The sequence below is a fragment of the Paramisgurnus dabryanus genome, chromosome 9, assembly GCF_030506205.2.
Source record: "Paramisgurnus dabryanus chromosome 9, PD_genome_1.1, whole genome shotgun sequence".
Classification (NCBI taxonomy): Eukaryota; Metazoa; Chordata; class Actinopteri; order Cypriniformes; family Cobitidae; genus Paramisgurnus; species Paramisgurnus dabryanus.
Genome location: NC_133345.1, coordinates 32,411,982 through 32,438,998, shown reverse-complemented (window position 1 = coordinate 32,438,998; position 27,017 = coordinate 32,411,982). Strand labels below are relative to the sequence as shown.

Genomic DNA, 27,017 nt, shown 5'->3' with positions numbered 1-27,017 from the left:
AAAAGTTCCCACTAAATGATCAGATAGATTCTGTATTAAAACAAAGTCAAACACTGATTTACGACACCCGACTTTAATTCTTAAAATTGTCATTGAAACGAATTAAAAAGATTTTACAAAACAAACCAACAAGAAACAAAAAAATAAATCACAGACATTTAAATCAGCTGGTGAAATTGAGTTAGTAAAGTCATGATGCTTGTTTTTAAAACAAAACAAAAAAATCTTTTTTTTGTTTACAGGCAGCCTGTGATGTTACGTTTAAGCGTTACGGTCGATACGAACATCAACCTCTCGTCCGTTGATCTTGGTTCCGTTCATCATTCGACAGGCTTGCTCTGCGCTCTCGGGAGAGCTGAAACGGACCGTTCCGCATCCTTTGGATCTTCCATTTTCCATCTTTATTTCTGCATACATCACCTGGCCTGAACGTCACAGCATTGTCTTATTTCCACAACGGTTTCTTTGTCTAAATGATTAGATGTGATCATTTCTACACCAGTGAAACTTTAACTTACCACATTGACTGAACTTCTCCTTTAACTTCTGCCAGGTGAGATCGTACGAGAGCTGAAAACACAAACAGCGCTCATTAAAACGCTTTTAGTGCAACGCGCACAGTAAACCAGCTTTAGTTTGATACGCACATTTCTTACGAAGATCTGGCATCCTGCTTTAGATCCCGCCCCCCTGTCACTCATTCCACCCATGTGACCCGATCCACCTCCATACTGGCCGAAGCCGCGGCCCATATCCATATTCCCGCCCATCCGATCAAATCCGGTGTTCATACGGTCCATTCCCATACTTCCCATTCCTCCACCTGACACACAAACACACAGAGATGATACTCGTGTTTGATCTCATTTCTTATGCAGCTGATTCTGGATTTCTGATGGGTTTTAATGTGTATGTGAGAGACAGAACCTAATCCAGAGCTGACCGGTCCCATGCCAGAATAACCTCCACCTGAAGAGAGACACAACAGACAATCAGCAGGTGTACACATCAACTCACAACAACACACTTACTGAAACTATTCACAATCTTTTCGTTTTTAAATGAAGATAACAACGATTCTGAGTGCCAACTAAAAGAAATAACACATACTTTACTAGAGACAAAATATAAATGATTTCAACTATGATCTCAGTTCATCTGTGATCATTTAAATATTTTGAGTATGTAATGCAAAAAGAAATAACATAATGATAATGTGAAAGTCAAAGTGAATTCCCTGACCTTTCACTGACTAAAAAGCAGAATTTTCATGACCTATGTCCAGGATGCCTGGAGTCTGATAATGTAGTGTTTATAAAAATGTAGCTTAAATGCATTAAAATGAATAAAGAGTGCCAATAAACCGCTGTTTATATTGTAGTCTCACTTGAAATCAGCGGAAGCTTGGATCCGGGAACGCTATTTCTTACTTAAAAACTTAACCAGCTGAGTTTGATAAATGGAAACTAAAATTTAAAGCAACAAACTAAAATCCCTGATATTCAATTACTTGGTTTAAAAAAAATCCCTGACTTTCAATGTCTGGAAAAGACCTTTTTCCATGATATCCAGAAATTCCATCATCTTGGGGAACCCTGATTACATGATGACTGCTGTGTCTCCACAACAGTGCCACGCATATTTCAATGTTCGGTCAAAGGGTTTAATAGACAGACAAAAGGTTATAATTTAGGAATGAGATCGTGTGGGTGCTTCAATCGAGATTGTGATCTTTAAAATCACAGACACACAATACACACCCAGAGCTCCAAACGGACGGTTCATTCCCATATCACTCCTGCCGAAATCCCGGTCCATTCCTGAACGATACATATCTGTGCACAGACAAAGAGCTGTTAGAGAAAGACAGATAGACAGACAGACAAACAGATGACAAATGAAATGATCTTTCACCTCCCATACGGCTCATGGGTCCCAAATCTCTGCCAAATCCTCCCATTCCACCTCCACAGTCCATCCCTGAAAAACCAGCAGCCATCCCTATACAAACAGATGAGCGCTGCTGAGAGATTTGTGAAGTCTCGACTCAGATCAGAGAAGATGAATTCTTACCCGTCATACTGTTCATCCCTCCGTACGCAGGCCCATCCATCCCTGTGCAAACATTCATTCACAAATCACATACATTGCCAACATAAATAAAACATGACATTTATTTTGCTCATAATTTGATCTTAAGCAGCAGTATAACACTGACAGAAACAATTTACCAAACATCCATCCATACATATGAAGGTGAGATGAAAACAAACCTCCAGGTCCCATTGAGCCGACGACTCCTCCACTGAGACGGTTGGCATTTATTGGCTGCCCGCCAGGACCCAAACCCATACCAACACCACCCAGACCTCCTGTAGAAACACATCACAAACACATCTCTAAAGTCTCCTGTCTTAAAAGCATCTAGTCAACATCCTGACCAACCCCAAATAAAAACACTAAACTCTTACTGGGCAACTGTGGTGCTTTCTCCACCGGCCGGAAATCATCTGGAGGAAGACATTTATCATCCTACAAAAACACACAACAGATGAGGAAATACTGCACACGACAAACACATCCAACACCAAAACACTCTCAATCTCACCATTTTCACATGCATCTGTCTGTCAAACAGCATCTGATTATTAAACATAGCTGTGAGGATGAGTCAAGGAAGAAGACTTGATTCAATAAGAGCAATGACCTCATACACAAGACAAACCTTTGGGAGTGATAACATGCATTATAATGCAGAAGTGAATCCCCTAAATGATCATTCAAATGTCTATACAGAACAAGACTCACTCCTGAAAATGCAATGATTGACACAGAGGTAACCATAGCAACGTTATCATTCACATCTTTGACCGAAATAATATTATGTTTTGCAATAAACCACCGTGTTGGCATTGTGTGCATTTGTGAAGCTGCTTTTCTCAGCGCTGTCTTGCAGTGTTGCCAGGTCCTGACATATCGTTGTGACGCTTGATGGCCGTTTATGGCTTTTGGCTCACGAAGCAATCAAGTGTTTGTTGTTATTGAAGTGAGAAGGTGCCGGTCCCAAAATATTTTGATCTTTGAGGTAAAGCATTTGGATTTATGTTGGTCTATTATTGGATTTTTCTTGTTCGCAGTTTTTTCATGCAAGATCTGGCAACACTGGTCAGCATTTTCTGCACCATGCATACAGAAGACTTTTTTCCTTCTAGGCATTTATTTTTTTAGAAGAGAGACCCGTCATGTCCAGGATTAAGCATTAACAGGTGAAGTGACAACCAAATTTCTATGCAGTGTGTACGAAGCAAATGAGTTCATCAATACTTGAATGATTACAGGCAGATTGACAGAGAGGATACAGATGGCCTGTACGGCCTCCAGAGGCTGCTCGAAGGTGACCGTCCCCATCCCTCGACTCTTGCCATCTTTATCCTCCTTCACGTCAGCCCTCCTCACTGTCCCGGCCATACTGAACACCTCCTTCAGTTTCTTCCAGCTCACTTTAAAGTCCAGCTGCGAACAGAAAGAGATGATGATGATGATCTTGTGTATATCTTTTCCAAACTACTGCAGTGACACAAACAAGCGACTGACTCACATTGGCCACGAACACAGTGGTTCCTAAACGGCCGGCCTCCAGAGCGCTGATGATCTCTGGGGGAATATTGGGGTTGTTGGCGATAGATGGGGGTATGTTCATTCCCCCAGGGACAGAATCCGGACCCCTCCCTCCACCGTATTTCCCCCCGACTCTTTCCAGAACGCGTCTTGCGTGTTCCCCGTCAGGATCCTAAAAAGCAGGCGTCAATTAGAGTCAACATGAACACAGAAGACATTTATAGCACGGTTTAGGTCTTCACCTCTTTAATGTTCAGTGGTCTTCCATTCAGATCATGTTTGTTCATGACTTCAATGGCTTTCTTCACAAACTCTTCATCTTTGAATTCCACCACACTGAAACAGAAGTGCAGGACTCAGGATCACATTACAGGTGTGTGTGTGTGTGTGTGTGTGTGTGTGCATGTGTGTGTGTGTGTGTGTGCGTGTGTGTGCGTGTGAATGATGTGAAGTGTATCAAAGTCAATATAAAAAAAATCATTTGACAGATGTTATTATGGAAAATGATTTACAGTGCATCTAATCTACTCATCTATTAGTATGAGTGTTCATTTAAAGCTGCAATCCATAACATTTTTTCAGTTAAAAATCAACAAAAAACAGTAATGTAATATGTAAAAATATATTTTAAAAAATCAGTGTTTTTAAAGGGTTTCCTTACTAGAGGTGTAAATCTGACAGTTCATTGCGTTACGATACAATATCGATGCAGTATTTGCCGATACATCAAGCTTTTCGATGCAATTGTAGTTGGGTGCGATTTATTTATCGGTACTTTAATATTAAGTGCCTTGTTAAGCAGTTACATTTATAATAACTCTGGAATGCAACCAAAATATATAACATGTATAACATTTAATTAAACTCTTTAAAAAAGGCACAATCTCGATCTAAATTGGGAGACTTAAAACAACAAAAAAGACACTATTTAATAAAATGAATTATGAGGGGAAAAATGTCATATAAACTTTAGCTAATGATGGCAACAGCCAAAGTCTTTAGTGTTTCAGCTGGTGCTGACAACGGTTTGAGAATGAGGATGTGGAAGTGTCAAAATAAAAGTTCAATGGATATTTTTTGGATATTTTATGTGTGGTATCAATGTATCGTATCGTTAGAAAATTCATTTATGCATCGATCCATGTAGATGTATTGTTACACCCCTATTTTATACCTCGAACCAATTCACAATGGTAAACTTAGAATAATGATTTATAATTGAAGCTGTCGGGTTGGTTTTCCCCAGAAAAAGCTTAAAAAACGTCAATCTTTGCGTGAAGACTTCATGTACATAAACAAAGAAGAAGGGCGGTTGTTTCATCGTATGTGCTCTGGATGGGAGTGTGTTGTTTAGAAAACAGGTGCTTACTGTGGGTTCATACCAGCCACATTTGAGGCGTCAAATTCGCGTCTAGTTTGCTGCTTGAACATTTTAAGTTTACTTGCTTCATTGGCGCATGAAATTCTAGTCATCGAGTCATTCACGCGGAAATTCGCGTCATGGGAGGGGCTTCCACGACTCCGCTCGCTTTCTGTTATAACGTCACTACTAGAGCAAGCTCCTGATTGGTTAACGCTGCGCAATTTTTCAACTCGCACGTTTCCTGCGGCAATGCTCAATTTGCGCCATTTGTGCGAACTACACGCACAAATGAGGCGGAATCGCGTCTACCGCACCGCCCTAAACGCCTCATTCGCGCCGTGAGACCTCTAGATGCGCGCCAACGCAACTTTACATTGACTTAACATTGAAATCACTCGCGCTTGATGCCTCCACCGCGGCTGGTCTGAACACAGCATTAGAGTTTAAACGTGTCAAGATTGTGCCGTTTAATCTGTAAAGACAATGATCTGGGGAATGGCATGTAAATATATCCGTTTATTACGTTCTTACATTTGGAGAATCATTAGTGGTGTAACGATACATTGATTACATTTCTAATGATTAAGCCACACATAAAATATCAATATGAGGTACTTTTATTTTGACACTCTCCATGTACTCATTCCTTGACATAACGTTCATCTCCTCAAAAGCACTTTTTAATTTTTTCCATCTGCTACTGTCAGCAAATGAGAGCAAAGTTTATTTGTTTAAACAACCACCTCAGTGATTGTCATTGTTCATGTTATATACTAGTCAACATGTAAAGTGGATCAAAAAAATTCATCCAAGTTGTCCTATGAAAAGAAGAGTTATTGGGTATTGATTTTAAGATAAGATTCATGAAAGATTTTAATCCACTTTAAATGTTGACTAGTGTATTTTGGTTGCATTTGTAAGTTATGAAACATGTCACCATTTAAAAACAATTTAAAAACCTTAAAAACAACAAAGTACTGAACAGTCAAATCGTATTTGCATCAAAGAAGTGTTTGATGTATCAGAAAATATTGCATTGATCGTGCTTAAACAAGATTTAATATCAGCCGGGCATTTCAACATCTAATGGGATTCAATACTGGGGGACATTGGTTACGTGGCATACCCGGGTATGTTTAAATTTGTAATTGTTTTTATATATTCCCCCTGTGCGTGCCGTGCATTAATACTCAGTTACCAGTAGGAGGCTGACCGAACTCTCTCTTATCAGGTGTTTTGGAACCGACATAATCAGGGTAAGCTAATTTTGGTTTAATCAACCAAAAGTTCAGTTGGTTATCATTTAGTCACAACAAACGGAGCAGATATATTATTACACTTCAGTGTTTCCCACAGGCTTGACGGCAGATCCAACGGGTGTAGATAGATAACTAATATGGGTTCAGATCAGATGTACTTCTGTCATGTGTGTGTGTAATGACAGATCTGCTCTGATCACAGACATCAGATTCATCTACACAGAGTAGTAAAGCACAACACACACACACAGAACATTACTACACAAATAACTGCAATTTTACATTTCAATCAGAGATGGCGATAAAGAGGCCAGAGTTACAGACTGCAGCTTTAAACTGAAACCAGATTTCTTTGTGCTTTATTATTGTCTATTAAATTTTACACAGCAAAAGTGTTTAACTGTTGAATCTACACAGACAACAGTGTGAACGGTTGATTCTTACCCACAACCCTGCAGGTGCCGGCCCATCAGAAAGATGTAGAAGATGACAAAAACAATGAAAACAACAGACAGTCATGTCAGTTTAAACAGAAAACATATTAGAGCTTCAAAACTCAATGACAAGACTAACAGACATCAACAGAGTCTCTATTTTACATTTGAAACAAGTTTGTGCTTAACGTTTCAATTGGGTGTTACTACGGTAAAATGAATAAATGAAAGGAAATTAATCCGGGGTTAAAGCCAATCTTACAGGAGAGATTTGTTACGGATAGATGTGATCGAACAGACAGATAGAGATGCATGAAGGGGGACAATGAGTTCACATAACTTGATCTTATTCCAAATGGATAAACACCCGAGGAGCAATCTTCAAATATTAGCTCCAGCCAAACGTGTCACCAACAATTTATAGTACATCCAAATAAACAAGAATGGTCTTTATACTGCGGTAAACATCAACACACCACCCCAAGGTCAAAGGTACAACGTATCGGGTCTACCGGCAGAACCCCGGGTTCACGCGTATCGCCCCGAGCACACATGAGAGTGATGCCGCGGAGGGAGATTTAACCTCACGCAGCGCAGAATCGCCAACACTTACCCTGGACTTTCCTTCAGCATCCTTAAAGAGCTCCACGTATGTTACCTCACCAACTACATGAGACACAACAGAGGGAAAATACCACAGAGAACAAGGCATTTAAATCACCAGTGGTCTCATCACAGGGTTGACCTGTCCTGGGTGCAACTCTACAACAGGCCCATTCAAAAAAAATACAGACCAGAAACCTTCAGCACTCCTCCAAACACAACAGTGTCACACATGTACTGACACCACACACCTATACCACTACACAGAAATCAAAATGACATCAATGTTAAAATCATCACAGGACCTTTACCATCCATCAGTAAAACCAACCGCGTCCCGCAGCGGTAAATGATACCAGAATAAACCTAGAGTCGAAATAATCCATCCAAAGCAGCGTTACAGAGCCCTGAGAGAGAGTAACAGACTCGATCCACCCGACAATCACCCGACTCATCTACACAATCATCTAACAGCCTTACAGATGGAGATTATACGTCACGTGTTGGGTACCTTTCTCACGCATGAGATCTTTAATTTCCTGCCATTTCATGTCATAAGGAATATTGCTGATGAACACCCGGTGGTTTCTCTGCTGGACGGCCTTCTTGTCTCCCGGACCGCCCCGTCTTTCTTTATACGGATGGTAGCGGGTTGATTTTCGGCCCCCGGCGGAGCTTTTGTCTTTGGCCTCTGGTTTCTCTTTACGGGCCTCTTCGGCATCCCTGTTAAAAGTGTATTACAGAAAAAAATCTTATCTTAACTGTTTGGTTTCCATGGTAATTTTAGTTAGGACCTCATTTAGCTATTACAGAACAACGTTCCTTAGTGCATAATCTTAACTACAGAAGCATCCTAACTTAAACGATCTTAACCCCACAGCTGTCCTTACTTAAAACTTAAATGAAAGCCAGCTGAAACAATCACATTATGATAGACCTGTGGGACAATAACATTACATGTTTTAGAGTTTATTTTTACCTTCACTACATCACTCCCATTATTCACATAATCACAATGTTTCTCACTAATGGAGAGATCTTTCAATCTCTGTCATCTCTTATTATTAAAAAAAAGAGTTAAGTTATCTTATCCGTGAACACTTGATAGGGTCATAAAGTACACACTTTATGATGACTAAGCATCTTCTCATGTCTTTATGTACAGTAGTATCCTAGCACTTAGGAAGAATGGTTTTCTCATTTGCTAAATTATTAATTGGTTTAACTCACAGATGATGTGCAGGGCATAATAAAAAACACAGACTATCATTACAACAAATTTAATAAAAAACAATTTTCTGCTCCTCCATCAAGTTTATTGTACTGCAGCAGTTCACGCATTGTTAGTTGCTTGGTTACAGACCTAAGAGCCAATTAGATTTGAGGAGATAAGATAATAATCCTAAAATTTAGGATTTGCTTCTGTAATATAAATTTGCAAAAAAATCTTAATTTAACAAATCATAGCTTAAGTTAAGACCTTAGATAGACAGTTTCTGTAATACGCCACCTGCAGAAAAACTAATTGCAGAATAAAAGTTTTTGTGTACATTTTATATGTTTGTGAGTTAGGATTGCAAAAGGGTGGAACTAAATCTGGAATAATTTGAAAATATTCCATATTGGAATTTTAATTGGAATTATTTGGAAATTTATATAAACTATATCATATAGAAGCATAAATAAACATTTTGTTTGGTCATAAGCAGACATGCATGCAAGGTAATACACATTTTAAATTACAGTAACACAAAAGCATAATAAATATTTAATAGTTATTATAATAACATAATTACATTACTGTATCTAAAGCTAAAAACAGTAATATTTTTATTATTTCTTATATTTGAGCTGTAACTTTTTTTTATCATTTTCAATTGCACAGAACTGACATCCTCCCATAAGCTCTGAACGTTGTAATCAAAGAAAAACTACACAAATGTAACTTATTAATGATGAAGAACACAAACTACAATAAATCTAGATTATTCGGAAATAAATTTAACCATTTATTTTTACAATATAAGTTACTTAGGTAGATGATACAGAACTTCTACATATATAACATTATGAGGAAAATCTCCTCACGAAGACGCAGCGCGGTTGTTATGGTTACCGCGCTGACTGACGCGCGTATAAAACAAACGTCATTTAAACCAACCATAATCGATCTAAACACAGTGTAAGTAAATGAGTACAGTTCAGAAGTTATTATGGTAAATGCGCGCATTAAATATACGCGCTTTATCTCTGTAAACGCGCACTACTGGCGTACAGGCCGTTGAGGGCTAAACGAACGCAATGAGTATAACGTTATATAAACAAATGTGTCAGTTACGTTTTGACTCCATTCGTATTGTCCTGCGTCTGCTCTGACTCCGGTTCTCCTTCACCGAGCGAAGAATCGACCGATTTCTCCTGTTTGAAATCTTTAGTGAGATCCAGCGCCAACTCCTCGTCCGCCATCACTGTTGCTCTCGAGCACGCGCGTGCTCCCGTACAAATATCGCGAGAGTACCTACAGACGCGTTACAGACGAGAAGTGTTTAGCAGAATTTGTAGACGTTAAATTGCACACTAGGCTAGCTACAAACAGTTGTTGTAAACTTAACACATAGTAAATATATTATGGGATAGTGAACTATAATACAGATAAATACAGATCTCTAAAGAAATATTGCAAGGTTTTACTGGTTAGGAAATTTACATTTAGCCTATTCATTCTGCACACCCTAATACGAAGCAATTTACACATGAGATAGTATTTAGGTTTTTAAAGTCTACATGTGAAGGTCAGCATTTTAACTTTAATAAGGTGCAGACAGAGGTCATTTTAATTTAATTTCTTGGTTCAATAGAGGAAGAAATTGTACCCGTTCCTAAATCTGGTAAAATGTTGTCTTATGATCACTCCATAGTTGTTCATCTCTGTTCCTTAAAGAATATATAGCCTAAAGCAGTGGTCTCCAACATGATGCCCATGGGCACCAGGTTGCCAGCACAGAGTCTGTGAGTTGCCCACCAAAGCACATTCTATTAATAGGCTCAATTTTAATATTTATTTATTACGTATTTTTATATTAGCTTGACTTTTTGTATGCATGTTAAAATTTTAAACAATGATAAAACAATCAACAAGTAAAATACAATTTAAAAAAATTAAGTAGACTATATCAAAACGTAGCCCTTCAAATTGTTTAATCCATTGTGGCCTAGAGTGTTCAGAGGCATTCAAACACAGGCTTGTCAAAAATCATATAATAAATAACCAGAGAGATACAAAAGAGTATGAGTTGTTGTTTAAACAGGCCCAGCTGCAGAATGACATAACTTTAAAGAAAAAACACAGAGATCACTTGCTTTTGGCAGATTTTTGAGCACAGCTTTCCCTAAAACACAATATAACTAACTAAACAGACTAAACTATTACAGTTTTAACTTTACATTTTAAAAATCATAATTTTAATAATAGGCTAATTTTTTAGAAGATATGTAATTTTTGGCATTGAATTTCTTCATTAACACGCAGTGTTGCTCAAACAAACTGAACTATATATCGTGATGAGGTAAATGTTAGATAAACACAAGCCTGTACACAAACACCTATTGAAAAAGGTAGCGTACTTACAAAAACATTATTGTTTTATTACACATATAGCTAGTAAAAGTTTTACTGTTTTTATGTTACAAGAGTTTTGCATACACATTACCTTACACACTAAGCTGCTTTATGCACGACAGGTAGCCAATAGAAATCCAGGTTTATCCCGTCCTGTTTAATAATTTTTTAGTGTGATTATTCATTTATACTTCATTACCAGTCGGGGATACATTGTTTTTTCCGTATAAAATAAATAGAAAATGATGGAAGACATTTCTTTATATTTTTAGTTTATTTCAGTTAGACTTGTAAACACACAATACTGTTTCAATTACTTATCTTTAAAGCCTTGTTTTAAAACCTTGCCATGAATTAGGGCTGTCACGATTATGAAATTTGGCTGACGGTTAATTGCCTAATAAATTATGACGATAAATTGCCTGTTTTAGGGCTTTAATGATTATGAAGATTATTTGTCTATTTTATTGCTTTGACATTTAATTCTTATACATTTTTTCTTTGTTTATGAAATCATTTTCATATAATGTTGTGATTATTTAAATTAAATCTTTTGCAAGGTTTACCTGACAGTAAATATTAATATACATAACACATATTTCAAAGTAATCTGATACCGTCTCGTTTATACAGACGCTGCAGCTTCCCCTTGTGTTCTTTAGAGAGATGTGCAATCATTGCGGTGATCTGAAATCATCACAATGAGGTCAAACAATCGCGATGAGACAATTATTTAACCATTGTGACAGCCCTACCATGAGTACAAAATAAACTAAAGGGGCACAAATCATTTTTGGGGGCAGTGCCCCCCTACCCCCTTTGGCCAATTTTCAATGGTGTTATTATTTATTATTATAAATGTAGTAATTGATCATAGAGTTAAATACTCATGGGTTGCCAATATAATCGATATAAATGGAAAAAGAGAATGGTTGATGTCCCAAAAAGACTTTATTCCTAAAAAAAACACCTCTAAATGTACTTGTATCTACAAAGCGATAGTTCACCCAAAAATAAAAATTCTGTCATCATTATTTCATCCTCATGTTGATCTAATCCTGTATGAATTTCTTTTTCTAATGAACACAAAAGAAGATATTTTGATAAATGATGGTAAGCACACAGCTAATATTGACTCCCATATAGGAAAAACAAATACGGTCACTATCTTTTTCATTTTTCTCATCAAGAAAATGCATCTTGATTTAAAAAAAAAAAATAGATATTTCTACTGAAAACACTACTAAATACTAAGTAAGAAAGTCATTTTTTGCAGTGTACTTGTTCCCAGTCCTTTCATTTGAAATATATTATCAGCTATTATACACTGAAATATATGCTCCAGCAACATTTTTTTTTTTTTATTCTTGGGCTCACTTCACATTTTTTAATAGAGCTGATTTCTTCTCTTCTTCTCTTCACTTAACCAGCAATACAAACTGTGACAGATTCTTGAAATTATATGATGATGATGATGATATTCAATTTATTTATTAATATGACTTTGTTATTTATTAATTTATCTGTGAATATAGATTTTTTCTCTTTTCCCCTTCCTGTAAATAGTAAATGCATACAGATGCTTTCCTGAAATTGTATGTCTGCAAAGAAATGTTCAGATGTGTAAGTTACCACAGGTTTGCATACTTTCACTTCTGACTGACTGTCATAAACCTATATAATATTATCTGGCTCATTTATGGTACCACATTAAATACTCTTGACTACACTCAATGCAAACTTGAATAGGTGATAGGAAAATAATAGACATCTTTCTAGAATAAATATCTAAATCTGTCCTCTCATGTATCTCTCAAAGTATTGATCTAAACAAAAGACATTATTTTCTTTAAGCAGATGACTAATTCTGATTTCTTTTGATTTTGGAATGACATTGAACCTGGACAAGTTCTTGTTGAGATGTTAACTCATGTGTTTCATGGCTGCATGAGGATGAACAGAGATTTGTTTGTTCACGCAGATCACTCACACCTTCTTATTCTTTTATCTATCATTAATAATTGTGACTTATAAACATTTCATCCATCTAATTTATTATTATGCAGTGTTTTCATTTCATCTTCTATGTGGGAATTGTAAAGATATATACACCAAACAGACTGAGCAGATTTACACTCAAGCAGCCAGTTACCACAAGTACAATCTATTCTCTCTGGGTTTAAATACTTCTTGAACTCTGGTGGTTAAAGTCGCCATAAAAACAAAAATAGCGATCATCTTATTTTCCCCATGGACGTGTATCCGAGTGAAACCGGCTTCTGAAATGAAATTAATGTAGGCTGGATTTGTCCATTGAGATCTGAGTTGATCGTTTGAAGTTGGGTCATGTTGCTATTAGCAAATCGTGTACCATATGATCAGAAGTAAAGAGAGATTGTTTCCAAGATGGTAGGAGATTTGCATTTTTGATTAAAGATTATGAAGTCACATTATTTATTATTAATCGCAATATTGTTCACTGATAAGTAATTTGGGTAACACTTTATTTTACTGTGTCTTTGTTACATATTGTACATGTAATTATTATAGTAATAACAGTTAATAATGCATAGTTACATGCAACTTACCCTAAACCAAACCCTAATCCTAACCCCAACCCTATAGTAAGTACATGTTGTTAATGATTATTACTTAGTACTTAAATGTATAATTACACTGTAACAGTGATGCCAGCTTGTTGCTGTACTGTAGTATGATGCTGGACAGATTTCTTCAGATAAGCATCACTTAAATTACCACCACTGTATGATGATGACTTAGTGATTTTGTAGCTGAAGTTTTGAACACATGTAATGATGATTTAAGCACACGCTGAACTACTGGAGCTTATCAAAGAGAAATATCACTGACATCAGATCAGTCACAACACATGGAAAGATTTCAGAAAGAATAACAGAGTCAGACAGTGAGAGAGAGAGAGAGAGAGAGAGAGAGAGAGAGAGAGAGAGAGAGAGGGGTGCTATAGAACAGCTGAATGTTCAGGAAGCGCAGACAGGCGACACCCAACAGCAGCACTGTCAGATCGTCTCCTCAGTCTCAATCCAGCGTGTCTGCGCATTACTGCTTCTCATTCGTCCTCCCTCCATCAACCTCTTTATTTCAGGATCAGTGAAGCCGAGTGTTTGGAGGTCCTGCTGGCTGAACGCAGGGCTCGCACGCTCTCTCTCTCTCTCTTTATCCCTCTCTCTTCTGCAGTGATGAGGAGACTCCGAGCATTCCCTGGACTGATCAGCTGCAACAGGTCTGACAGAATGAAGCACAAATGAAGGTGAGATGAGATCTGATTCAAACGACCACCTGCTGCTCATCCACACCCATCTACTCTCTCTCTCTCTCTCTCGCTCTCTGTTACTATTTGTACTTCTCACTGTGATCATGTCATTCTTGACAGCGAGCAGCTCTTGCCTGTTGAAAATCCATTAGCCGTCGAGGAATGCAACAGGTCCTGCTGTGGTTTATCTGCATGTGTGCGACTCAAGCGATCGTTTCCGTTCAAAGATGTCATCCGTGTGCTGTAATCTCTGACTCTGTAAAAGCGATTACAACACATGTGTTTACTGCACTACAGTCTGCATGTTTCTGCGAGAATGCTTTTCTCTGTATTGTCCTGTCATTGGTGTGCATGCTGAGGATCTCTGTATGGTCTGTGATTGGATGAGGACACGCTGTCGCTTACTAACAGGCAGCTCTTACTGCACCTGCCTAAATAAACGAGCCCTTATTTGGTGTCTGGTGATAATTCGTAGCGTACCCTCCACAGGCATCCGTCTGTCCCTGCTGATCCCTGACCCGTCAACGCGTCCAGGATGCGGGGGCTCGTTCGGGAACATGTGTAGCGTTCACTACAACCACAGCCTGGCGGCCATGAGTGGCGATGACATCATGGCCTATTCTCTGAGCCTAGAGCAGAAGACGGCGTTTGCTTTCGTCGGTATGCTGCTGGTGTTTCTCGGGCTCTTGATCATCAGGTGTTTCCGAATCCTGTTGGATCCCTACAGTAGCATGCCATCTTCCAGCTGGGGCGATGGACTGGAGGGCCTCGAGAAAGGGACTTTTGAATACGCCCTCACCTGAGACCACACCCTGTAAAGAGGCCACGCCCCAAAGTGACCACACCCCAAATACCACTCGCACCATAACAGTGCACAATCTTGCTTTTAAGAACAGCTGTCAGGTGGACAGGTCAGCCCAAAAAATATTAAAAAGGGTCCAGGTAAAAAGCAAGAACGGGTCACACGTGAACGCCATCGAAAGGTGTAAGGATTCATCACAACATAACACTGTGAATACAGACGCACACCTGGAGTCATGCGTGAACATGCGTGTTTGATTCATGAGTGCCTGGTTTGGAGTATGATGTCACACCATTTTGCCAATGAGCATCTCTCAGGGACGAGCAAATGAAAACAAGATGGCCGCCACGAACAGGGTCATTTAACCCTTTCAGTCTGAATACGATGAGCTTTAATGGTTGAAAGCAGCTTACAGCCAGAGACGTACTCTACACACATACATAGACAATCAGTCAAATGAAACTTTATTCTCCAATTGGCGGTCATTTTTTGTCCAAACTGGTTTTCCTTCTTGTGCATTAGCATTTTGAAGATTTAAAAGGAAAATGTGTCATTAGTTGCAGAAATAATTCACTTTACCATCTTCCTTTGGTCAGATAGTCCTGCCGCAAGCTTGCACCATTGGCTGAGACAGTAGCTGCATTTCCATTGCCCTTCAATTTAGCAAATTGTAAATACAGCCAATGGAAACACGTAAATTTAGGTTTTCTTTGCCAGTAATGTTTGGATAACACTCCTATATCCCTTTTGATTTAAAAGAATCTACTATTACCCTCAAGAATCACCCATACATTGCCGCTCCTAATATAAGGGGCGTTAATGTATAGCAAGTATAGCATCTTTCAGGATTCCTTGGCATTAATGTTTGGATAATACTCTTACGTCTCCTTTTGTTCAAAATAATGCCTAGTGCACTGGATGTGATATTAGTAAACATACCAACATCAGTCGACAGGGACTCATCACAAGAGGCGTTTCAAATGCATATCATCGATTAAAGGAAATGCCGTCACTTCGCAATAGTCTTTTGTTGCCCTTTTTAAAAAATAAAGCTAAAGTTTTGTGCAAATCTGCAATGGAAACGCAGCTAATGTTGTGTCTGGGCTGTCGGGAGTCTTAACAAACACACCAAGCTCATATTAAAAACTCTTCTGCAGTCGAGGAAACTGTAACGTCCCTCTGTCTGCTGCAGTTTCACCGGACATACATTGAGTTTATTTCACACATTCAGATCTGTGTGGAGTATGTTTCTGGCCCAACTCTTCTGTTTACTGTCATCTGTGTCTCCGCTGGGACTCAAATATCGTGCTTGTTGCTGGAAATACAATAACGTCTTGATGCAGACATCTCTCTCTGTGTGTGTGTGTGTGTGTGTGTGTGTGTGTGTATGTGTGTGATTGTGTTTCCAATGCAATCCATTTGACTTCACTTACTGCCTCTTAAAACTATCTGCACACAGACAGAAGAAGATTGAAACGTTGTGTCATCCTCCTGTTTGTTGGTTTGAGTGACGGAGGAAAGATGTGTTGCCATGACAACAGCAGCAAGCTGGATACAAACACTACACCAATAAAAGCGTAGTTCATCTGCAGTGTGTTCTAGTGCTGTGAATCTGCCTTACTGTTATTCAGACTGGATTCTGTGCCTTCATTTAGCAGCGATAGATGATCTCTTATCCAACAATCTGTGTGTGTGTGTGTGCGCGCGTGTGTGTTGGGTTTATGTGAGGATAATGATGATGAAGATCACTTTTCTCTGTGTTTGTCTGATGAACGTGGATCTCTGTGATGGTTCTGTGTTCATCTGCCCAAATAATATCAAATAAAAGTCTCTAATATGAAGATTCATTTATGTCATTCCAAAACTGTGTGACTTTCTTTCTTCTGTGGATCATATACTGCAAAAAAATATTTTCAAGAAAATAAGTTCATAGTATTTTTGTCTTGTTTTCAGTAAAAATATCTAAAAATCCTTAAATAAAGATGCTTTTTCTTGATGAGCAAAACGACCCAAGAAAATAAGTCTAGTTTTTAGACCAAAAATAGCACATGTAAGTAATTTTTTTGCATAAAACAAGCAAATTTGCTTACCCCATTGGCAGATTTATTTGCTTGTTTTTTGCTCATCAAGAAAAAGCACCTTAATTTAAGAAATTTTTTACTGAAAACAAGACAAAAATGCTAAGAATGATTTTTTCTTGAAAAATATTTCTTGCAGTGCATCTGTGTTTATATATATTTAAAAATAAGGATTTGCATTTACTTGTTGCATGAAGCACAGCATTACACTGCAAAAAATGACTTTCTTACTTAGTATTTTTCTCTTGTTTTCAGTACAATATCTTTACATTCTAAAAATCAAGATGCGTTTTCTTGATGAGCAAAATTACCTAAGAAAAAAAATCTAGTTTTTATACAAAAAGTAAATGTGTGCTTTAAACAAGCAAAAAAATCTGCCAATGGGGTAAGAAAAAAATCTTGACCCATTTCCTAAAACACTTAATTGACGAAATATTGAAACAGATTTTTTTTTGTTGTTTGCTTGTTTTAAACACAAATTCACTTTCTTTGGTTCTCCTCAAGAAAATCTATCTTTATTTAAGAATTTTTAGATATTTGTACTGAAAATAAGTCTATTTTTTACAAAAAAAACAACAACAAAATTTAAGTGAATTTGTGCTTAAAACAAGCAAAAAAATCTGCCAATAAGAAATACTTTTTTCTTAAAGGGCACCTATTATGTAAGGGATAATGTAGAGGCAGCCGGTAGTTATTGGGAAATAAGCCCCGACAGTGTGATCAGGTCGACACGAAGCGGAGGGTCTTGTATCACACTGAAGGGGCTTATTTCCCAATAACTACCGGCTGACTCTACATTATCCCGCTTATTACACGGCTACTTGCCACATAAGAAAAAAAACTGGACATGAATATGAATTTGAAACATTTTATTGGCATATTTGTTTTAAATTAACATTTTTATCCTTCCGCGAAACTTTGCACAGATGCATAAAATGATCGTAATACCTTATTAAGATCCTCTGCTTCATACTTGTCTGTCTCCATTTTTTTCTCTTTTAGCCAGTCTTTGAGAAGTTTTAATGCCCATTCTGTATTTTTTTGTGTGTTGGCTTCGTAGCTGTCATGCTCTATTTTGTCAAGTTCAGTCTCAGTAAGCTCTCTGTGTCTTGTCGTGGTTGTCCAGTGTTTGTCACAAGATGGCGCCAAACAGAAAGTAATCTTTATTGATCTTTATTGGCGCGGAGCGATTTTACTCCTGCAAGTAGTACCGGCCATGCGTTATTAATTTGGAGCGGTTATTATTTGAAAAGAACGAACCTGCAAATGTCTCAACTGACCAATCAGAATCAAGCATTCCAGAGAGCCGTGTAATAAGATGTAATATAAGATGTAATATAAGTCTCAAGTGTGCTCAAAATGTGTCTGTGAAATTTCATCTCAAAATACCCCGCAGATCATTTATTATATCATGCCCAAAATGCCCCTATTTATGTGCGAGCAAATCTCATGTCTGTACCTTTAAATGCAAATGAGCTACACCTACTCACTCCCTTATCAACAGACAGTGAGTGCTTTCAGTTCAAATAGATCAGATTAATACAGTCTGAGATAATAATATAGTGGACAGAGTACAACTCACTGAGGGTAGAAACTATGGTAATGCAGGACTGGAAGTGGGAGGGGCTTGATCAGTGTGACCTCACATTGATAAGAGAATCAAAATAGCAAATGAGACTGCTTTAGTCCAATGGGGATTAAAAAACAAGGAGCGGGTGAATCATTTTAGGGTGGTTGTGTTCACACACTGCCAACACACATTTATGTCCAAACACCTTGTCAAAGTGTTTTTTTTTCATAATATGTGCCCTTTTAACCCTTTATAAAAATTATTTTAAAAAAATTAACCCCATTGGCAGATTTTCTTGTTTTAAGCACAAATTCACGTAAGTGTTATATTTAATTTTGTCTAAAACTAGACATATTTTATTAGCTAATTTTGTTCATCAAGAAAATGCATCTTGATTTAAGAATTTTTAGATATTTGTACTGAAAACAAGACAAAAATACTAAGTAAGTAATTTTTTTCCAGTGTACATTTACATTCATCCATTTGGCAGACACTTTAATCCAAAGTCTGACTTACAAGTTGTAAATTTTTTATCAGTGTGTGCATTCATCAATGCTTTATGAACCTTTACTCATTCACCTTCACTTTTATTGTGTGAATGCGATGCATTTGACAGTCAGGGAATCTTTCAGAAACGGGTTTGTAAGGTCCTGATGTGGTTGAGATGACACAGCTCTGTAACCATAGCGACTCACCCGTCTGCAGACAGTAATGTTATGTCTGTATCAACACTGATGGCCGTTTATAATCCTATTGATCCCAGACAGTCTGAAAACAGCACTGGGAATCTTATCTTATCTGTCCTGCAGTCATGTGTTGATGTCTTCTGCTACTGAATGCTAAAGCTTCATTCAGACTAACAGCAACTAGCAGTAGCACAGCGACGCAATCTCATTCATTTCAATGGAAGCTTAGCAACTTTCAGCAATACAAGTGACATTAACCGTTGGCGACTGAATGGGATGTGTCCAGGTGAGCAACAAAGTTGAGAAAAGTTCAACTTTAAGCAAATAATGAGTGACATTCAGGAGTGACCAATGGATGAGAGCGAAGCAGTGGAGTTCACGTCATCCGTCTCTTGTCAGTTACTGGAGTGAATGGTACTCATTGTTTATGACAACCAGATTTAGAAACACCTCCTAATGACCTCACTAAAAGAGATGGGCGACATACAGCAAGAAAGTGTCTGGTGGTCTGAATGAGGCTTTAGAAGTGAAAAGCACATCTAATGTTCCTCAACAAAACATCATTCATTCATCCATAAATAAATAACAATGAAGTCATTAGGGTTAAATCCCACAAAACCATTAAACTTAAGGGCCTGGTTTCACAGACAAGACAAGGCTTAGCTAAAGCCAGGACTAGGTCTTAGTTAAATTACAATGTTTAAGCATCTTTTATTAACATGCCTTAGAAAAAGACATGACTGGTGTGTATCTTGAGACAAATCAATGGAACTGGCATATTTAAAGATCTGTCCGTGGAATTGATTTTTAGTTAAGACCCCTCAAACACGTGTACAGTAGGTCTAGGACTAAAAGCCTTGTCTATGAAACCAAGGGAAAATGTATTTCAGCTTCAGATGAAAGACAAGAGGTCAAAGGTGGTATCACCGGCAAAAAGACTGAACGCAACGGCTCGCCCGATGACCTTTCCTATTAACTGCACCGAAGCAAAACTTTTCCAAGGTCACATGTGGTTTTCTGAGGGATGCACTTCATGAGTTCACAGTGTTTAAAGGTAATAAGGAAGTATTTTCGCAATGTGTCAAAAGAGCCCTGAGCAAGTTCCCATTCCAGCTGGCTTTCCATTAACTTTCATCATCAGAGAAATAACTCATGTCTGTTAAACACATCAGCTTTCTTTCTCATGAGCTATGAATATCATTGAAAAACATCTCAGAAAATCTAAAACACACCAATATCTCAGCATTAACATGTGAATGTTCGGCCTGTACATCAAAGCAATAACCCTCATAAACCAGTCAACGCTTGATAGTCTCTTCAGTGAAAGTTCAGTCTGAAATATTAATAGTTATAACCTGAGTCATCAGGGTTTTTATCTGCTATTGGAGTTTATTATCACCTGTTAATTTTTAAACACGCCACCTTTGATGAAGCAAGGACATTTTTACCCCCATTTCACACCCACCAAAACAACACCATCAAGTGCATCAACAGAATAAACCAATCAGCATCTAGCTGTGAACTCCAGCTATATAAAAGTGTCACATAATCCCAGAAACATTCACACCACATCGACTTCTCCTCCATCTGTGGTCCAGAAAGAGTCTTAATCAATCTGGACATATTCACAGCATCTCAAAGTCGTGTAGTGTTTGACTAAAGTCACTCTCAGATGATGGAGAATCCAGGTTTTGAGAGGTCTAAAGATGATCCTCCGCAGTACGAAGAGACATCTTTCACCAGTAACGGCTTCAGGAACGGAGATCATCGGGCCGTACGTCCGTCGGTCGTCAGCGCGTTTGGCCACGACACTTTGGATCGAGTGCCGAGAATCGACTTCTATCGTAACCCGGCGAGTCTCAGTGGACACAGAGTGTTGAGACCGTCTCTACAGGAGCTCCATGATGTTTTTCAAAAGGTTTGAAAAAATCTCAAATATGGACATAAAACACTTCTTGCTTGGTATTTTTGTCTTCAGATGCATTTTCTTAAGGAGCTAAATGACCTAAGAAAATAAGCCTTATTTTTAGACAAAACATATACAATAGAAGTGAATTTATGCTCAAAACAAGCAAAAAAAAGAAAGAAAAACTGCCAGTAGGGTAAGAAAAAAATGTAAGAAAAGTTAACTTTTTTCTTAAACACTTAATTCAAGAAAACACTTACCTCACTGGCAGATTTATTTGCTTGTTTAAAGCACAAATTTACTTAAATTGTGTGTTTTTGTCTAAAAACTAGACTTATTTTCTTAGGTCATTTTCCTCATAAAGAAAATGCATTTTGATTTAAGAACATTTGGATATTTTTTACTAAAACAAGACAAAAATACTGAGTAAGAAAGTCATTTTTTTTTTGCAGTGATTTGCCTGTATGAGTTTCAGCTACAAACATATGTTACACACTTAGCATTAACTGCATTTTTAATGCCAAAAATCTGTCTGTTTGCATATAACTGTGTGTGATATCCTTGAATATCTCGAATAAACTACTTAGACATTAGATATTATGTTAAAAACATTGTGTGCAATTTATGTTCACTAAAAATGATTTTTTTTTTAAATTGTTGTTTTAAAACAATTCCTATTATGACCTTAAACCAACAACTTTAAACAAAATATATGTTTGAAATTAATTTAATAATCAAAAATGAATGGGGTGTTAATCAAATGTTTTTGATAGAGCAATTAGTGAAGAAAATGTTAACTCAAATATCTCAAATATGAGAAAAACTTTATACTTCTACATCTATTATCTCTGATCATTGATCACTTTATTATAATTCAAAACAATTCATCTAAACTTGTAATCAGTAGGCAGTGTTTTTTCAATTTTTCAAGTACATTAATTGTTTTTTAAAACAATAAAAAAGTATTATTTGTATGATTCAGTGCTAAATGATCTGAGAGAATCTGTCCGTCCCCTTCAGTCAAAACTGATGAAATGTTTAATAAAAAACAACTGAAACGCATCCGTCATGACTGGTCTGTGAAGGATTGTGCTTTTATTAAGTTAATTCTGAATAATAGCTGTGGTTGATGTTGTAAGAGTCGCTCGCCCAGAAGTGACCCCGGCCCGCACAAGCATGCGATCAATAAGCAACCACAATAGAAACCCCGACAGACGACACTCAGTTTATGAGTAACAAACCTCTGGAGATAAAAGTATTGATCTGCTGCTCATAAAAAAAGAGTTATTAATGTAAACAAGGACTTAAAAGGTTTACGCTGATCAAACACTTTCATAAATCCCTCACTCAATAGAGACATGTTTGCACACTTTAACAGAGGTGGACACTACTGAAGTATTCAGTACTTTATCAAAACTTTATCTTCACTACATTATAAAGCATACTGTTTTTCTTTATTTATATGACATTTCAATTTACTTCATAAATAATTACATAAAAAATGTCTGCTTTTGTACTTTACTTAAGTAAAAAAGTACTAGATGTTTAATGTACTAACTAAAATACTTCACAACTGTCCACCTCTGCTTTCTTAACATTTCCTTCAAATACAAAGAGAAATGAAAAACAGCTCACCTTTCATCAGAGGGCCGTGAAGTCCACGCCTAAATATTCCTAAAAGACTAATCCAGATATTTGGGCAATCTCTACATGAAATAATGGAAAGATTTCAAGTTTGGAGGGTGGAAACCAAATGTGTCCATTAACTTCATGGTTTTAATTATAAAAGATATAAGAGTTATGATGATATTCTGAAAATCCTTACAGTTTTTAATCAGCGGCTCATTTAAATTCATCTTGCAATGTGATATATTTCATGTAGTCTCTCTGTATGTCTTTATAAAATCGTCTTTAACTTCACACTTCATCAGAACCTTAATGATGTAAACACGGGCGAGAGCAGCGAGGTGGGTGACAGTTCAGTGCTGGGCGATGTGGAATCGGTCGTCCCGCTGGAAGACAAGAAGGAAGAAGGTGTAGTTAAATTCGGCTGGATCAAAGGCGTTCTGGTGAGCACAAACAACAGCGTTATCAAAAAGAACTGATAAGCAACACGTCTGGTGTGAAAATCCTTCTGTGTTTTTATATGACTGTTTAAAGGTGAGATGTATGCTGAATATCTGGGGTGTGATGCTTTTCATTCGTCTATCATGGGTGTTTGGACAAGCAGGAATCGGTAAGATCCACCGCTGTGACCTCCACAGACACAGAGCTCATCTACATTCAACACAGAAAACTGAATTCATGAGCATCAAACACAGAACATAAGTCATCGTTCAAACATCTGAGCTGGCTCTTACTAAACCTGACTACTAAACTCAAGTCAGGAGTCTCCTCGATCTTACTGTTGATCTCATAGATGTGCGTTGATTAAAGAGACACAGCTCAGAATATCAGACAGACATGAGGGTGAGACAAAACTCAAAACTTCCACAAAACAAAATGTGAAGAAAACTCATTTGTTTTTTAAAGATCTCTGACTTTTGAAGAGATGTGTGGGATTATTGTGCTCTTAAGTTGGGTAAAACTCTCACAGGCATCGCTTTAATTTGGTTACTGTTGGTGTGGAACGAACTGAAGGTCATTGGTGGTGTTTATGATGCAGAACTAATGACTGAACAAACCTCTGAGTTTCTGCGAAAGTTCACTGAGATTCAGTTCCAGTCAGACGCCTTTAACTCACAACTCAACACATAACAACCATCAGAACGACAATCACACAACACCTGCTCACATGAGCTGACACTGACTGACTGCAGGACATAAACATTTCAAAACATCTCAAACACACAACCTCACAGAGAAACACACAGCATCACAATGATGGAAAATTTTTCATTTGTAGTCTAGATTTATGATGACATGAGTGTGATATTGTGTTGAAGGCTATTATGTTGACATTGTGTGTTTGTGTTACAGGATTGGGGATTGTGGTGGTTTTATTGAGTATAGTGGTGACCAGTGTGACCTGTCTGTCTATGTCAGCCATATGTACCAATGGTATCGTACGAGGAGGTGAAAACAACTTTCTATATCTGTTATACACTGATTTATGATGCTAGTGTTATGTACATCACACACACACACACACACACAAACAGACGTGACTCAGGTGTCTATGTTTAGGTGGAGCGTATTATCTGATATCTCGCAGTCTTGGCCCTGAGTTTGGAGGATCCATCGGTCTGATCTTTGCTTTTGCTAATGCTGTTGCTGTGGCGATGTACGTCGTGGGCTTTTCTGAAACTGTGGTGGATCTGCTCAAGGTTTAATCTGTTTGTTTGTTTAAATATATTTATTCATTTATTTATTAAGTGTGATGTGTTCCTGTAGATTAAGTTCATGAGTTTGATAGGTAACACACACACTGATAACATCTATAAAGTCACTCTGGATGAAAGTCTCTGTCAGATGCATAAATGCAAATGTAATGTGTAATACTAATGTTTGTGTATTATTGTGCATGTGCGTGTGTGTGTGTGTGCGCGCGCAGGAGAATGACGCCATTATGGTGGACCCAGTTAATGACATCAGAATTATTGGATGTATAACTGTGGTTCTGTTGTTGGGAATCTCTGTGGCTGGAATGGAATGGGAAGTCAAGGTAAGATTAGAAACTGGTGCATGCTGGGATTGACACTTCTGATGTGACCTGATAATAGTGCAGGACGATTTACAGAGAAACCTTTCAATCTCTCTCTCTCTCTCTCTCTCTCTCTCTCTCTCTCTCTCTCTCTCTCTCTCTCTCTCTCTCTGTCTCTCTCTCTCTCTCTCTCTCTCTCTCTCTGTAGGCTCAGATAATCCTGTTGGTCATTTTGCTGCTGGCCATTGGTAATGTATTTGTTGGAACTGTAATTCCCTCCACCCAAGACAAGCGGTCTAAAGGCTTCTTTAACTATCGAGGTGAGATGACGCAGAACTTTTGTCAATCAATATTCAACATACTGCTGAGTGTCACATTTTGAACTTTAACTTTAAAGGAATAATATTTGACTAAATGATCCTCAGCTGAATAAAACTTTATTGTGTCACACATCTCAAATCTTTCCAGAATCCATCGCAAAGGAAAACTTTCTACCGGACTTCCGTGATGGAGAAACGTTCTTCTCGGTTTTTGCCATTTTTTTCCCAGCAGCCACAGGGATTTTAGCCGGAGCAAACATCTCTGGTGATCTGAAAGTAAGAGCAAGTGGATCTGTAATCTAATAACTAGAGATGCACCGATATATCTGCCAATAATCGGCCGATAGTTTAAAAACAGCCGATAGTCATCATGGCCGATCTATCCTCTCAATCAAAAGAAAACAGGAAAATGCAATGAATTTGAGCTCTTATGTGAATGAATAAAATTAAAAAAATGTTATCTTCAGAATTTAGTTAATGCAAGTTAACCATCAATCTATCGGCATCAGTAGTTATCAATCTGAATAATCATCCATCGGTATCGGTGTAAAAATCTCATATCGGTGCATCTCTAATAATAACCCCAAAAGCAAGCAATAGATATCATTTATTGAACGTTTCTGTATCTCACCAGGATCCTCAGGATTCGCTTCCTAAAGGAACCCTGCTGGCCATCTTTATCACAGGATTGACATACCTGGGCATCGCTGTGTGTGTTGGTGAGTCCATTTGAAACTAAAGACACCATCCAAGATCTGATCTCAGTCTATATAAACTCCTGACACGACTGCTTTGACTCTCTGTACAGCTGCCACAGTCGTTCGAGATGCGACCGGTAACCGCAATGACACGATTATACCAGGAATGACTTGTAACTTCTCTTCAGCGTGTGAATTCGGCTACGACTTCTCTGTCTGTGAAAACACCAAATGCAACTACGGCCTCATGAACAACTTTCAGGTGAGATACACAAGACGTATGTAACCCTTGTTGACTGATAAGGGAACGAGACGCTGCTTCTGCCTTGCCATACTTACTGCGTCCCTTTTACACCATCTTTGCTAATATTTCAGATAGTGAGGGCATTTTTCAGGTTGCCTTTTATACTTCCTGGCTCCCGCGTCACCCTGCCAGTGACGTTACTCCCCACCATTGGTTCAATTTGATATACACATTCAGACGCACTTACGCCTGGAGGTGTTCCCAAAACTTTCCAAAGCATCACTACAGCGACGCAGCGCAAGTTCCCTCGAAAGGGAACTACGTTTTTGGTCCTTTTAGTTCTTGGTTCTCTGCCGCTGTTGTGACACTGAATCAACACCAGTGCAATGTTAAGAATCAAGAGAATCGATTCAGAATAAAGCTTCATTATACCACGGGTCTGTTGAATGCTGTATTCTGATTGGGTGAGAAATGTTCCGTGGGTATGCATTAATTTCTGATAACCGCACACCTAACCTGTCAAATGTCTTAAAAATAGGCACCAGAGCAATGTTTGTGGTAACCGTGGTATAAGAGGAATAATTGATTCCGGTTCTTTGAAAATAATGCACACCCGCGGTGTATCCGCTTCGCGTCGTGCCGCATTGCACCTTGGGTGTGCATTATTTTCTCATAATTCAATGGCCTGTCGTCAATTATTCCTAACTTATACTCTGCTGAACGCATATCAATGTGAGAGTTTGAATGAAGGTTTTTTTTGTGATGTGTACAGGTCATGACTTTGGTGTCTGGATTTGGACCTCTGATCACAGCAGGAACGTTCTCAGCGACCCTCTCTTCTGCTCTCGCATCTCTCGTCAGCGCTCCCAAAGTCTTCCAGGT

At 38.0% G+C, this 27,017-nt stretch overlaps 3 protein-coding genes and 1 long non-coding RNA gene across 8 annotated transcripts in view; 2 read left to right on the top strand and 2 right to left on the bottom strand.

The window, feature by feature from the left end:
• Positions 1-54: 54 nt before the first annotated feature.
• On the bottom strand, positions 55-9,767 carry myef2 (myelin expression factor 2). The gene is made up of 17 exons (XM_065283834.2): positions 9,616-9,767; positions 7,789-8,000; positions 7,288-7,340; positions 6,685-6,692; positions 3,861-3,954; positions 3,599-3,790; positions 3,360-3,513; positions 2,609-2,658; positions 2,472-2,532; positions 2,274-2,372; positions 2,074-2,115; positions 1,915-2,001; positions 1,761-1,835; positions 928-969; positions 648-823; positions 519-570; positions 55-425 (listed from the first exon to the last, which is right to left on the bottom strand). Exons 1-17 carry the CDS (start codon positions 9,741-9,743, stop codon positions 262-264), a joined length of 1,689 nt encoding a protein of 562 aa, XP_065139906.2. The 5' UTR covers positions 9,744-9,767; the 3' UTR covers positions 55-261.
• A 3,331-nt stretch (positions 9,768-13,098) lies between these two features.
• Positions 13,099-27,017, bottom strand: part of LOC135739864 (uncharacterized) — a 27,729-nt gene continuing 13,810 nt past the window's right edge. Inside the window, exons 1-4 of one of the 5 annotated variants that reach the window (XR_010529057.2) lie at positions 25,369-25,459; positions 23,056-23,242; positions 22,866-22,936; positions 13,099-14,160 (exon numbers count right to left, since the gene is read on the bottom strand). This is a non-coding gene — a long non-coding RNA (uncharacterized lncRNA). The other 4 variants (XR_010529058.2, XR_010529056.2, XR_010529054.2 and 1 more) reach the window with 4 other exon arrangements.
• Positions 14,046-16,854, top strand: ctxn2 (cortexin 2). The gene is made up of 2 exons (XM_065257939.2): positions 14,046-14,185; positions 14,678-16,854. Exon 2 carries the CDS (start codon positions 14,746-14,748, stop codon positions 14,989-14,991), a length of 246 nt encoding a protein of 81 aa, XP_065114011.1. The 5' UTR covers positions 14,046-14,185; positions 14,678-14,745; the 3' UTR covers positions 14,992-16,854.
• The window catches only part of slc12a1 (solute carrier family 12 member 1), a 16,752-nt gene continuing 8,836 nt past the window's right edge, over positions 19,102-27,017 (top strand). Inside the window, exons 1-11 of the mRNA XM_065257935.2 lie at positions 19,102-21,242; positions 23,162-23,299; positions 23,391-23,466; positions 24,210-24,305; positions 24,417-24,556; positions 24,784-24,894; positions 25,082-25,193; positions 25,342-25,469; positions 25,828-25,912; positions 26,002-26,153; positions 26,908-27,015. Of these exons, the coding sequence (XP_065114007.1) occupies positions 20,997-21,242; positions 23,162-23,299; positions 23,391-23,466; positions 24,210-24,305; positions 24,417-24,556; positions 24,784-24,894; positions 25,082-25,193; positions 25,342-25,469; positions 25,828-25,912; positions 26,002-26,153; positions 26,908-27,015 (1,392 nt within the window). The 5' untranslated portion in view covers positions 19,102-20,996. The remainder of the gene's footprint in view (positions 21,243-23,161; positions 23,300-23,390; positions 23,467-24,209; positions 24,306-24,416; positions 24,557-24,783; positions 24,895-25,081; positions 25,194-25,341; positions 25,470-25,827; positions 25,913-26,001; positions 26,154-26,907; positions 27,016-27,017) is intronic.

What these genes read in the sequence shown, in the direction of transcription:
- myef2 (XM_065283834.2), bottom strand. Translation starts at nt 9,743, where the DNA reads ATGGCGGACGAGGAGTTGGCGCTGGATCTCACTAAAGATTTCAAACAG. An exon ending in CCACTGTGTTCGTGGCCAAT is followed by an intron (nt 3,514 to 3,598) that starts GTGAGTCAGTCG and finishes TTCTGTTCGCAG; the next exon opens with CTGGACTTTAAAGTGAGCTG. An exon ending in ACCCATGAGCCGTATGGGAG is followed by an intron (nt 1,836 to 1,914) that starts GTGAAAGATCAT and finishes GTCTGTGCACAG; the next exon opens with ATATGTATCGTTCAGGAATG.
- ctxn2 (XM_065257939.2), top strand. Translation starts at nt 14,746, where the DNA reads ATGTGTAGCGTTCACTACAACCACAGCCTGGCGGCCATGAGTGGCGAT.